General features: G+C 41.8%; 1 protein-coding gene across 4 annotated transcripts; it reads right to left on the reverse strand.

Annotated features, from left to right (window-relative positions):
- Positions 1-42: 42 nt before the first annotated feature.
- kdm1a (lysine demethylase 1A) lies at positions 43-13417 on the reverse strand. 4 transcript variants are annotated; one of them, XM_011490202.2, is made up of 22 exons: positions 13342-13417; positions 12632-12683; positions 11539-11832; positions 11098-11263; positions 10823-10956; positions 10653-10731; positions 10461-10553; positions 10227-10333; positions 9744-9825; positions 9359-9453; positions 8235-8252; positions 7564-7706; positions 7400-7490; positions 6515-6649; positions 4581-4654; positions 3567-3678; positions 3321-3453; positions 3047-3234; positions 1847-1961; positions 1628-1755; positions 1165-1311; positions 43-704 (listed from the first exon to the last, which is right to left on the reverse strand). In XM_011490202.2, exons 2-22 carry the CDS (start codon positions 12674-12676, stop codon positions 504-506), a joined length of 2580 nt encoding a protein of 859 aa, XP_011488504.1. In that variant the 5' UTR covers positions 12677-12683; positions 13342-13417; the 3' UTR covers positions 43-503. The 4 variants fall into 4 exon arrangements, with proteins under 4 accessions (XP_011488504.1, XP_011488503.1, XP_011488505.1 ...); XM_011490201.2 differs by having other exon boundaries at positions 11098-11266; XM_011490203.3 differs by having other exon boundaries at positions 11098-11266; positions 12647-12683; positions 13342-13383.
- Between the last annotated feature and the right edge of the window lie 63 nt (positions 13418-13480).

Here is a 13480-nt window from a genome sequence, read left to right on the forward strand (position 1 = left end):
ATCCGACCTTCTGGAACTTCCTAAAAATATGGACTCCACAAATACAGTTTGGGTTTTCTTTTAATAACAAAACATTTTACTATAAAAAAAAAAGGACAACACAAACATCTGCCATGGCAACATGCCATTCAACATAAACATCCTCAGCTTTTCTGAAGCTTAAATATTCTGCCTCGAACAGTAGAAATGAAATCTGAAAGACAAACACCTACGAGAAAGCAGGAACACTGTAGTGGGAGGGGCTCCGTAGAGTTTGCTTTTTTTTTTAGTTTGTGTGTGTTTAGTGGACGGGTTTTCAACCATTATTCCAAGCATGTACAAGAGTTCATAAATAGAAAAATTCCACATTTGACTTTAACGAAGAGAATTTCATGAATGTGATGAAACGAGAAGCAGAGCTAATAATGCGGTTAGAATGTTTGGGTTTTTAAATGACTTTTCTGAAACTAGAAGGTTGTTGTCCTTTCAAAAATCCACGTTTTTTTCCGGGCCTTCGGAGTCGCTCAGACGCTGGCAGCGGGCTGCGCCTGCTGGGGGTTACTGGTGGCGGTGGGCGTGGCTTGTCTGGGGAGTGTGTACATTGCGCCGAGGAACTGATCTGCGATGCGTCCGGCTTCCCTGAGGCCGCTGAGCAAGGCGCCGTGGACTGTAGCGGGGTAATTTCTGATGGTGTGTTCGCCGGCGAAGAACAAACGAGGGACGGGCTTGAGGAGAAAAAACAAAAACAAACATCATTTTTGTAGCAAAGCCGTGGAATTCAGCAGAAAGTAACACAGCCCTGCCTGGTGAGGCCACTCCTCCATCTCAAGGAGCTTTCTCCTTCCTAACTTCAGGCAGAAGATACCACAGCCTGCATGAGCGCTTCTACCTTACTGCCATCAGACTCCTGTAAAAACCTAAAGGATCTATTCATCCACCTCTCTTTTTCTTTATTCAGTTGTTTTTATTGTAAACTGCATCTGCCTATCTGCTCCTTCCATTACTGTGATGTCACGACGCTCTTTTGGGCGGAGCAACGTCATGTCAGTCAGCATTGCTTCTCTGATGACAAATGGAGAATGTGAATTTCTGGAGGCGATGTTGATGGAGCGTAAATATCCCTTGTGCGTGCTGCTGAGGGGAAGTCATGATACATGCTGCTGCCTGCTGGTTTCCGGGCCTTACCTGTGAGGCTCCGGGTATGGCGGGTCCGGGCGTGATGGGCTGCGCCATGAGGTCGTAGTCGTTTCCCGAGGAGCCAGCTGCCACGTACGAGTAGGAGCCCCTCGCCCAGGGGTCCGCCCGCCAACGAGTGACAACTGTTTCTTTAGGCTGCCATAACAACAAAAACACACTTCAAGGGGGGTTGCCACGACGACGACTACAGCCCCACGTAAACAGTTCTAATGTCAGCCTGCGTGCATGAAATTTAAATTCCATTGGGAACCATAAGCAAATGACTGATAATGATGGTTGGTTTGGATGTGACTACAAGCTCTTCCACACATGTTCAGCATGCGTGGCGTAATATGCAAAACTTTATTATAACAAAAATGTATTTAAACAAACACAACGTGGGATCCTCTTGTATTAAAAGGCTTCTCAGATCTGCAGTGAGTTCGAGCGGAGGGGATGCTGCTCTGCGTACCTGTGGGACCGCACTACTTCCAAAGATTCCTTTGAGAATGGCCAGACAGCGTCCGACAATGACGTCATCGCTGATGTTCTCCATAATCCCAGCAGCCTCGCCAGCCATCAGAGCCAGCAGGATTGGGGCTGAGGGCACACGACACGACACACAAACATTTCTATCCCACGCTGCTATTTCAATAAATCAGCTGTTAAGTGTGGAATGTTTTATTATCACCTTTATAGAGATTCCAGAAGAGGAAGAGCTCGCCTCGGCTTGCGGTTGTGGAGCCGACGTGACCGAACAGGTTAACGCTCGGATCCCAGAACACGCGGTCAAAACACAACACCACCTGCAGACAGGGAGGAGCAAACTCTGAAATACTGATTTCAGTCCAAAGCTTTGCAGTCGGAGCAGAACCCCCTAATCGCACAGCAGTGACTGTGATGTGAAGAAGAGAGTGCTCCCTCTGCTGGACACACAGCGGAAGTAGCAGCTGGGATTGCATAATAATGCCGCATTTTCCTCAGTGCTGCAGAAGCATCACACTGCTGCTGCTGCAGGTGGGTCAGGAGTGACGCAAAATGAAGCTCACACAGCCGGTCACACGCTAACGAGTGTGGGGACTCCGTCCTTATGCGCTTCTCCAGATATGCTTTCTGCAAAATTCCTAAGACCGAGTAAAGACGACCCAACGATGTTAACCTTCAAATGTTTCACAACTGCAAATAACAAACGGCACGGGAATTGGGATTGTTTGCCATTTCCTGTGTTTCCTCCACTAACTGAAGGTCAAGCTTGCAGCACGAGGACACTGCAGCAGAATCAGGAGTTTAATGTTTCCTTTACAGCATGTATCTAACACAACACGTAGATCCAAACACCAGCAAATGCTCTTATGCTGCTGAGACGATCAAAGAAGAAAAATAAACTCTCACGATCTGATCTGAATGAATCTGTGGCAGATCTTTATACTCGGCGGGGGTTTCTTAAACACATTTTCACGTCACACGTGTTCAGATCAGTTTGGTTCAGCAGTTGAGGCAGCTTAAAGGCTCACTAAAAATTGTATTTTTGTTTTGTTTAAAACATGTTTTGTCTGATGACGGAGGACATATATGTATATAAACATAAAATTCCATTTCTAAGTATGTTGTTACGCAAATAGTTGTGATTCAGGAGCAGACAACAAAAATGCATATTTGAACGGGCCAAAACCTCCCTGCTCTGAGTTCTCATCAACAAGATGGGCGGGGAGGGGGGGGGGGGGGGGTTGCTCTAGAGAACAAAAATCTAGAAAACTAAGCTTTTTTTTGTTTTATTTGGGCTAAAAAAAGGCGACTGGCAAAGCTTTAAAAGTAGATCAAAAGATGATCGGAGTGGATCTAGGGAAGATAAATAAACGGATTCATGACAGTGAACCATTAGGAGTCAAACCTTGTTGAGGTTGCCGAAGCCCATCCTCTGAATGGCTGACGTCTTCCACTCTGGCAGCGGAGGGACAAACTGCACGGCGGGGGGCTGCTGCTTCAGCACCCCGAGGGGAAGCGTGCACAGCACGGCGTCGCACTTGTATATGAAGGTCTGGGTGGTGGAGCGAGTGTTGACAGCAATCACCTCGCAGCCTGGAGAGGAAAGGAAAGGCGTGATGACTACAGAGTGAACCTCTGGGGTTTTTGGCTCCTCTGGTTTTAGCAGGCGGTTCACGTACCCGACGCCGTGTATCGGACCTGTCGCACGGCCGTGTTCAGTTTGATGTCTAGGCCTTCAGCGAGAGCCACAGGAACACAGGAGTAACCATTCCTCACAGTCAGGTGGCTGCCGGTGAATTCAAAGTCGTCATCCTGTGGAGACCAGAAAAATCCAACGTCACCCCTTTAATCAACTTAACAAATCTGATCAATAAAATGAGAGAGGCGTCTCATTCTGGGATTGCACCGGCGTGACATGACCTCACCTGATCCCAGTGCTTGAGAGAAAGGGTGGAGAGGGGCGTGGCGTTGGCAAATTCCAGGTTGGCGAAGTGCCAGTCTAGGATCTGCCGATCCCTCGATGAAAGATAAACGTCGCTGTGGGAAAGTCGGGAACAAACGGAGACAGTCGGTGCTCTGGCAGCAATGAAGACATCAGACAGTCAGGAGGGACGTTTCAGTTGCAGCCCATCAGAGTTCTAGTTCCCACACGGGTCTCTAAGGACCCTCATTTTCAGGCTCCTGCAGAGCTTGATGCTGAGCTGAACTTAGCAGAAACATGGAAAGCATGCAGGTTGGTGGGTTTAAGGCCGTGTCAAACAGTCATTATGGACATTTAGGGCACATTGAACGGATCAAAATTGGTCATACATGAATTTACGTGGAAAAAGTGAGAAAAGTTGTACCCTTTACATGAAATCTTCAAGGATGCATCACAAATAACCACGTCATTTGAAGGTGATATCTGCGCACATTGACGAATGACGAACGCAAGAAACAGGTATGAATGACGTAAATCGCACATGTATCACGAAAGACCAACGTTTCATACGTGGAAAATGCGCAAAATGTATGTAGCGGCTATGTGAGAAAGCACTAATCATGAAATGACGAGTGTGAAAAACCGTTCTAGAACGATACATTTGTTGCTCCCAAAGTTGTGTAACTTTTTTAATTTCAGCAACTTTGACATTTTCTTGTGTGAATTTTCTGAACAAAACCAGAATAAAGTTTGAAGACGTTAGGACACCCTCATTAAATAATCAGCTTGATCTTTAGGAGTTACTTTCTTTTGAAAGTTTTAAATAGACCGATAAAACATGTTCAGGTTCTATCACTCAGTGATGTTCAAATTGATTATTATTAAATGAATCCAAATATGTGGGAAAATATTCAGGCTTCCATGGGGTGTCCTCATTTTTCCACATGACTGTCTTTCTAAGGGCTAGAGGTGTTGTTTCATGCAGCTGCAGCAGCAGGAATGTGGGTGGATGTGTTACCTGGGTGGATTGGCCTCCAGCTCCTGCAGTTTTTCTTCCAGCTTCACCTGCATCTCCGCCAACTCGTCGTACTCCTACAGAGAGAACCAAGCCAAAGGAAGCACAGGCGTCAGTGTCCTGTCAATCCTTTGTTTACTTTCATAAAATCATCTGTGGTTGAGGCTGAACGCAGATCATCAACACATATTTGGTTTCTCCGTGACTTTAGACGTCATCTGACACCACATGCAGTTTGGGTGGCGTCTTCATCTGGGTGGGGGCATGTAGGTTCGCAACAGGGACACACCCAAAAAGCTGCAGGTTGAGCTGAACGGGCGAGCAGCTGTGAAAAAGGACCGACCCGACCTGTTCACCCGGTTAAAGTGTGGAAACATGTCCAAGGCCGGGTTTCCAACCATCAACCCGAGAAGATCCCAGCAGCAGTAAGAGTCCCAAAATACTTCAGCAAACACAAAAGCTGCTTTACCTCTTGGAGTCTGAGCATTTCTTTTTTTTTTTTTAAACGATTTTCTGTAATAATTTGAGGCAGATTCTAAACATTCATCTTTTTAGTTTCTACTGATGTTTTCTATTCAAAAACCATGAAAAATCCGATTATAAATTTGAATCGAAAGAAGAAAATTTCTATCTAAAAAAAAAACAAACTTTGGGAGAGCATCGTCTCTACTGTACGCCACGTTACAGGACGGATGATACGGGCGGGCGGCGCCAAAAGATGGAACGCAATGGACGTCACCCCCTTCTGTCACCTGCTGGCAATCAAAGCCCCACCCCCACGTAAAGCTAGGGTTGATCAATACAGAAAAAGAAAAGTCGGAATTGAAACAATAATTCAAGTAACTAAAAGCGAAGAATGACAGAAACAAAAAAACAAAAATTAAAAATCTAAAACAGCAGCTGTTATATAGAAACATTTAGCTTTCATTTGGTAGCAGTTTTAGCTTTAAACTTTTTAACTTCGGGTTTAAAATTTACAAATTTGCCCCCAAATTTTTTATACTTCCTTCGAGTTTAAAATGTTTGTCAAATTTATTAGTCAAATTTTCAAGATTTACAATAAAATAAAAATCTAGTTTCTCATTAAACAGATCGGATCCTATAAATATTGTAATTTTCTGAGATCAATCAGATTTGATGTTTAATAATAAAATATAAACGTGTAGAGATGAACTAAAAATGCGTAAAGCCACAATCAGAGCAAAGACAAAGTCAAAACTATGTGATAAACATCTAATAAAAAAATCAGTCAAAGCTCCACTAAACTCCAGCGTTTCTAGAATTTTTTTAAAGCAAATACCAATTATGTGTCATAACTCGTTTGTTTAAACCAAAAATCCAAACCTTCTTGAAACATTCTGAATGAAACTATAGTAGCGGAGGGTTGTTCCTGCAGTGGTAAACGCACGTCATGCGTGTAGAATGGGAAACGCTCAGCGTGCGTCCACACATCTGCAGACATGAGGAGCGTCGGAGCGAGACGCGCAGCCTTGAAGTGGTTTGTCAGACTGCGCTCGCATTGCAGACAAATCAACTTCAGATCCCAGCTGTGTTTAGACCGACTGTAACACACACAGCTAGAATGCATCTGATTTAAAACAAAACTTTCAGTAATAATACATCCTAGCAGGACATTAAAACCACTGAATTGTAGTCTGTCCAGTTGGAACCTCCACTAACACGAGCCACACCGTGATGCAGACGTTTGCCGCTGCAGCTCAGCTGTGAACCATCAGTTTGACAAATGCAGCTGTTCAGATCAAAGATCCCCTCCTACAAACGGTGGTGATCAACTCCTGATCCACTAATCAGCCATAGGAAGGAACGTGAAGAGCTTTTCAATGGACGGGCTCTGATTGGAGGTTTCTGAAGCCGGACAGGAAGCTTCATTTCCCAAACCTCTGAAAAGATGGTTTCTTTTTAGAGAGAAGGCTTACTTTGCAGAGGGCTGTAAGGTCTCTGTGCTTGCTCTTCACCAGGAACTCGGCGGTGATGTCTCTGGGTGGTTTGACTTCGCATGCCTCTTTATACTGCTGATGGAGCTCCTTAACGCGCTCTTTAGTGGAAACCATCTGAAAAGCAGGAGAGGAGGTGAATGAGGGGATTAAAAAAATGACTTCAAGCAGTGCCCCCCTCACCCCCAAACCTTTTTCCAGGCCACGTTTAATGTCAGACCATATTTTCTCAGACCGCCCTGTATGAAGCTGAAGTCTGATTTTCTTTTTTTAGCGTTCAGTTTCCCTCAACGTTTGAGGGGGAAGTTTATCTTCATCCTTTGACAAATATCTGCAGCTTCGTTTCTACTCTAGACTTTGTGTAGGAAGCATTAAAATGTGACCTAGACTTTCCCTAAAACCCATAAATGTCAAAGTAGAAGCTAAAAAAGTCAGATGCCAACTTCAGCCCTTCTTTTAAGAATTTTTTTTTAAAGTCCCCAAAACAGATATTTTCTGAATAAAACAATAAACATGAATCCACAGATTGAGCTACTGTATTAGCAGAATCCTCATAACATTAGACAGTTCTTTATTATATTCTGCATTATTATTATGGTCTGGGGGAACAACCGTCGCTATAAATCCCTGTTTTTGTCTTCTAAACGCAGCATACTTTAATTTATTTTCCTCACTGGCTCTTTTCAGTGAAAAGAAACTTTCCTGGATACGTTTGTTTTTTGCTGACTTTGCTAGTTTCACACATAACCGAGCGACTTGTCATGCATGAAGAACGAGTCGGATGTGATGGAGAAACTCAAACTTCCTCCAGAATCAGATTATATAGTCAGTCCCCCCCGAGGACTGACTGAAGGGACACCCGCTCACCTTGTTGAGAAGGTCTCGGAGTTCCTCCTGAGTCTTGACTATTTTCTTCCAGTGTTCTATCTGCTCATCTTTCACATGCTTCTCCTGCAGCCTGCAGATCAAAGTGTGTCCAATCGTCATTCTACAATCCCGTCTTTATATTTCACCCAGGTTTTCCAACTTACTGTATGACCACCTCCAGGGCCTGGCCCAGAGACACGGGTTTGTTGTTGAGGAAGTTAAAGTCGAGCTGGTGGCTCAGGTAGGAGGTGGCCTCCAGCAGCCGGTTGAACTCCTGCTCCACCATCTCGTCTTTTTCTTTGGGGACCTGAACACACGGTTTCAGTGAAAAAGGAAATGTGGTCATGAAAGACGTTTCCACCTCCTAAACCTTCTATCAAAAAATACATGCAGCAAAAACATCCAAACTTGAAAAGAGCATGCTGTGAGGTTTTTGCTCTTCAAAACGATTCATAAACACAAACAAACATCCTCAGAGAGGGATTCTGTGTTTGCCGTGCTCCATATTTCAAAGCCTGTGTGTCTGGACGATGCTCTCCAGCCTCTGATCCGGACACAGAAAGAGATCACACCTAAAGGTTCTGCTTCATTTAATTGCCCTTTGTTAAACACGTATTTCTGGTTAGTGTGTCAAATTAGGATTTTCTACAGCTGAGCTTATTTTTTACTAAACACACAAAAGAAAAAAATCCAATCAAATCACTTTTTGATGCTTCATTTAAAGTGTTCCTTTAGATGGATTAGAAATGATGACATGTAATGACATTTACAGTGAGTCCATTGAAACATGGAGAATGAAATAGGAGGGAGATACTGTAAATAAAAATATACCTACACTTGTACACCGTTCTCCCTTAAGGAGTTTCACCATAAGATGAACAGAGGAGGGTTGGAGGCAAAGGGAGAGAAAAAGAAAAACACATTAGGGAAAAAGATTTAACATTTATGTTGCTTTTCTGCTTTTAGAGTCCATATGTGTACTTTCTACTGTGGTAGTACACAAGCTTACTGCACTACTTCCTGAAAACAACGTGAGCAAAAAACAAGTCCAGTTTTTAGAATGAATTCATTTCTGTTTAGTCCTGTTCCAATTAAGTATTTGTTGTTTTATTTTAATTCTGACTCAAATTTACCAGTTTTGTTAACATTAAACTACAAAGCTGTAAAAAGACGTTTTTACATGTGAATTTGACACAAATGTGAGACAAATCCATGTTTTCTGTACATATTCATTCCCATCATGCACTAAAAATGTTGTAATAAGGAAAAGTATGTGAACCATAATGGCAGTCTATGAAAAAGTATTTACACAAACTCAGTGAAATATGGAACTGTAAGAAATATGAATTCATCAACATACATGTGGTTTGTTTAAAAAATGTAAAAAAAAAAAGAGAAATGCTGGATAATTTACATGAACATCAAATCAAACATGAGTTATTAGAAAAGCAATCCAAGACATTTCAATTATCAAACAATTGCAGAAAAAACATGGAAATTTTCACTTTTGGAATTAATATTTTGCCAAAATAGTCTATGAAAGATACAGAACTAAGCTCAAAAGTATGAAGTAAAGTTTGAAATTGTTGCCAAAAGATGATCTAATTGATGTATTAAATGAGACGGTTCACATACTTCTACTACCAACACTGAAAAAGGAATAAACATTTATGTTAGTGACACAAACAGGCGTTTATTTTCATGCAGATACACCAATCCACACTCGTCTTTTTTCCTCATTACCTTTCCAGCATTTATGAAGCTGTAAGGCAACTTTAAAAAAAGGAACTATTTCATTTTCTGCTGCTTTTTTATTTTATTTTTTATATTTTAATTGAATTTTTATACAGAGTAAAAATCAAAAAAGGAAACATCAAACCAAGCAAAACTAAAAGGAATAGGGATGATTATGTTCCTATCCTCTTTATTCTTGTCTATGATGCAGGGGTTTATACTCACAGCTTGACCGTTGGCTTCAAAGAGAGGACACTTCTGCTTGATCTTGGCCAGCTCCATATTCACTTGTTTACTGACCACCGCCATGGGATTCCCTCCTGACAACGCACCACAGAGAAACAACCAGACATGAGCAACCATCACCCCCTACAGGAGAACATGTGCCGCTAAAAGATCTCCATTTACATGAGACAACGTTCACTAATATTAGTGTTTACATCTTAAATTTAACAGTAAAGTGTGCAAAATGCTCCGCAGCTAAATTTTAAAGAGGATCCAAGCAAAGCACTACAGGGGAAAAAAAAATATTGTCTTTGCAACAGAAATTATATGAAACCTTTTAATTCCTCAGATTGAAGGGTGACATTAATATTCTGTAGCATCTTACCCAGCCCTGTCACCACCATTGCCCCAAGATCTGCCACATAATTGCCTTTTCTGAAGGTCGCCACCCGGCCTCCGACGCGGTCCTGCATGAAAATGATGTGGATTTTTTTTTATTTTAATCCAAGCGTCGCAGGTTACATTTTGTGACCTTTTGAACTTCTAAAATGTAAAGTTTCTCTTAATAATCGTCTTACAGATCCGCACCAATCACCTTTTGATGAGGTCACAAACCAACTCCGTTGTAAACAACATTTTTTCATCTGCTCCTGATTCACAGCAATTTGAATAAAGACATACTCTGAAATGCAATTTTGAGCTTAATTTTGTGCCACAAGAACATGTTTAAAACACCATTTTCATCAGAGTGGGTCTTTAAATGCGTAAAGATGTGAAGACAATGCTTGGAAAGCTGTCAGTGATGAAGTATGTCCGTCATTAAAACTACCGGTAAAACAAAAAATAATCTCGGATGTTGGTCACCTACCCGGGCTTCCAGCACCGTCACATCCATCCCAAAGCTTTGCAGCTGCCGCGCTGCAGCGAGGCCGGACACTCCTCCGCCGATGACTATAACCTTCCCCGTTTTCTTGGCTGCAGCGAGCGGAGAGCATGTTAAACCAGTAGCATGGAGGCTTTGCCGCGCTGCGGCAACACGCTTTAAATACATGATTTTGCAAACCCAGGTCAGACATCAGTGGGATGGATGGAGCGAGCTCACCTGGTAAAGGTTTGACCCGCTTGTAAATTCCAAAATTGATGAGGCCATGCCTTTCTAAGTAGCTGTGTATTCTGTGGACCAGCACGGCGTCACCTGGAAATAAAAATAAGGTAAATGATTTGGACGTTTTTCAAAAACACAAAAAGAGAAAAGTGAAGAAGGGAATAAATTAAGTTTGATCTAATGTCTCACTGTTGTATGGAGCGTCAAGTTGTTGTACTGTAGCCTCAAAGGTCAGCTGAATTTTCGGGTTGTCCAGCCACAGTTGGAGCTAAATTAAATCAATTTGGAATGCAGCAATCATTAGGGTGAAAGACATTCTTATTTATTTCTCTTTGGGGACCACATGCGTTTGCACTTACTGTGCGGTTACGGATGTATAAGAAGACCTTCTGGGTCTGTTGGGGGCCGCCGATGATGTCAGGGAAGCAGGCGGCTTCCTGGGATGTCATTCGGTCATGGGGAAGACGGCTTTGGAAAGCAGCACCTTCCAGACCTGAAAGACATACATTTCTCTGAAGTCAGTTCAGCGCCTGCATCATAACCCATGGATGGGTCAACAGGACTCTAACTGAACACAGACCTTTCTTTTAGGGTACACTTGTTTTGTTTCTTTTTTTTGAAAGGCCAGACTTACCCGACGGCTCTTCGGGCTCACTCTCGTTCTCCTCCTCTGGAGGTGGGGCAGGAGGAGGGACAACTTGCTTCCTTTCCTTCTCGGCCTTAGCGTTTCTCTCCTCTTCCGAATAATACTCGTCCTCCGAGAGGTTAGCCAAGCTTTCGTCCATCTCACGGTACTCCACCTGCAACAGTAGGCACAATAAAAGCATCATTAAAACCGACATTCCCAACCTCAATCCTTGATTTATTTGTGCTCCAGAGAAAGGTACAAAAAACATTAAACCTAGCAGAAAACGACTTTCACTAAGACGAAAATAAAACACATACTTAACCTGGGACTTCAAAGATTCGAGCTGTACCTGAAAGGTCATTATACCACACAATATGTGTTTATTGATACAAACAATCGCAGATTCAATTATTTCCTGCCGAGGCTGCAGAAACCTTAAATGTTTACTTTTGCTCTCTTGCGTCGACTTGTCCTGCGGACTTCAGCCAAGTCCTGGTCTGCCCCTCCAGCACCTGACTGGTGGGGAAAAGCAGTTCCCCCAGCTTCCCCACTCGGGGAGGACCTTTCCTTCTTCTTTGAATCCAATGCTCCTGCAGCTGAGGCTGACGGACCAGTCTGGGCATCAGAACCCAAGACCCTTTCACCTCCTCCTGCTCCAGCAGAGGATGAAGAGGAGGATGAAGAGGACGCAGGGTCAGATTTCTTGCTCGAGAGCATTATAGAGGATGTTGGGGGCCTCTCCTGAATAAATGTGAAAATAAAACTCACTTGAGTATTTGGCGGTTGTTCAAAAAAGGAAACTTTAAAATGGAAATTGTTTTCAAAGAACTGCAAAATAAACATAATAAACAGCTCTATGAGTGAAATGGTTCATTTTACATGTTTAAAAGAGACAGATGAATAAAATGTACAATTAAAAATATAAAATGAATATGGAAACATTTGTAAGTGCACAGAATACACAAATATTTGAAGTGTTTTTTTTTGTTTCGTCCTACAAGACAATGTCATAAACAAACCATCTGGTAAAGATTCCAATTTAAAAGCATTTCTTTCTTTAGCTCTAAATTTTATATGATGAAACTGTGAATAAAATCAAAGGTTATTTTCATTTTAATTTATGGAAAGGGAGACCCTAAAGCCCTTAAACAAGGTGCACAACATTTAAAAATTTCTAAGAAATAAATGCCATTAACTATTTTATTTGACAGACCCACAATAATTTCCCCTAGCTAGCGTTTAAAAAGGTATAAAAGAAAACGTATGCATAATTAGAACTATAACTGCGTTCAAAACGTACACAGCCATGAATTTGTGCATTAACATACCAATGGAGTTAGCAAAAGAACAACAACATATCTGTAAACATATTTTGACATCTTGAAAAAAAAAGAAGGAATTAAATGCTGGTCTAATGATAAAAACAAAACATGTTATGCCAGATCTTTTGAACCAGTAAATCCCCCTTTAATTAAAGATGACAGAAAGAATATTAAGTGTGCGTGAATGTTGTGAAATGAGAGCTACAAGGTCCAGTAACCTTTTCTTGTTTTACCCATTTCTCCGTACACCTGGTAATATCCATTTTAGCACTAAGAAACGAAAAAAAAAAAAAGAACCAGAAATACAGTTACAAAACAGCACCAACGGAGAAAAAGACGTTGGTCTTTAGTATATGTCAATACATTTGCTTGGTAATACAGAAGACTTTACTTAGAAACAATTGAGTTTTAGACATGCTATGTTTATTATTCATGTTGAAACCTGAAACCTGTTGAATGTTGAAAAATATAAATCAAATGAGATTGAAATCTGTTGTCTTTTCATTCCCATTATTTCATTCGTATTGTTTCTTGCTAGTAGTAGTGATTAGCCGCACTCACTGCGGGGCTAGTAGTAGCAAAATGGTGAATTCATTTTTGCACTAACTATATCATCCAACTTAACGGCGATTTAAATTTTTATTTTTTATGTACATGTTAAAATTGCAACTAAATTAAAGACGCTTTAACTACAAGTTATTTGGAGACGCACGAGAAGAACAAAACGGGCTACGTTAGCTCTTGCTAACAATGAAATGTCGTAGCTAGCCACACACACACAGCAGCCGATCAGGAGCAGGTGCTTCGGTTTTACACACCTAGAGACGTATGTCTTCTTAATCATAGCGAATGGCAAGTACATCAGATTGCACCAAAGTCTACAGTTCAGAATAATTAGGAAAAAACAATATTGAAAATAATATATTACCTCTTAATACTCCGAAGGTGTCAACACAAAGACGAAACACTTAATGGCCTTCTTTGAGAGAACTAGTCTGTGATTGGTGGCTGGAAACATTGCACAACACCATTCAGTTTTATGATTGGTCGAATTGGCTGTCAATCTG

Source organism: Oryzias latipes, chromosome 22 (assembly GCF_002234675.1).
Source record: "Oryzias latipes chromosome 22, ASM223467v1".
NCBI lineage: Eukaryota > Metazoa > Chordata > Actinopteri > Beloniformes > Adrianichthyidae > Oryzias > Oryzias latipes.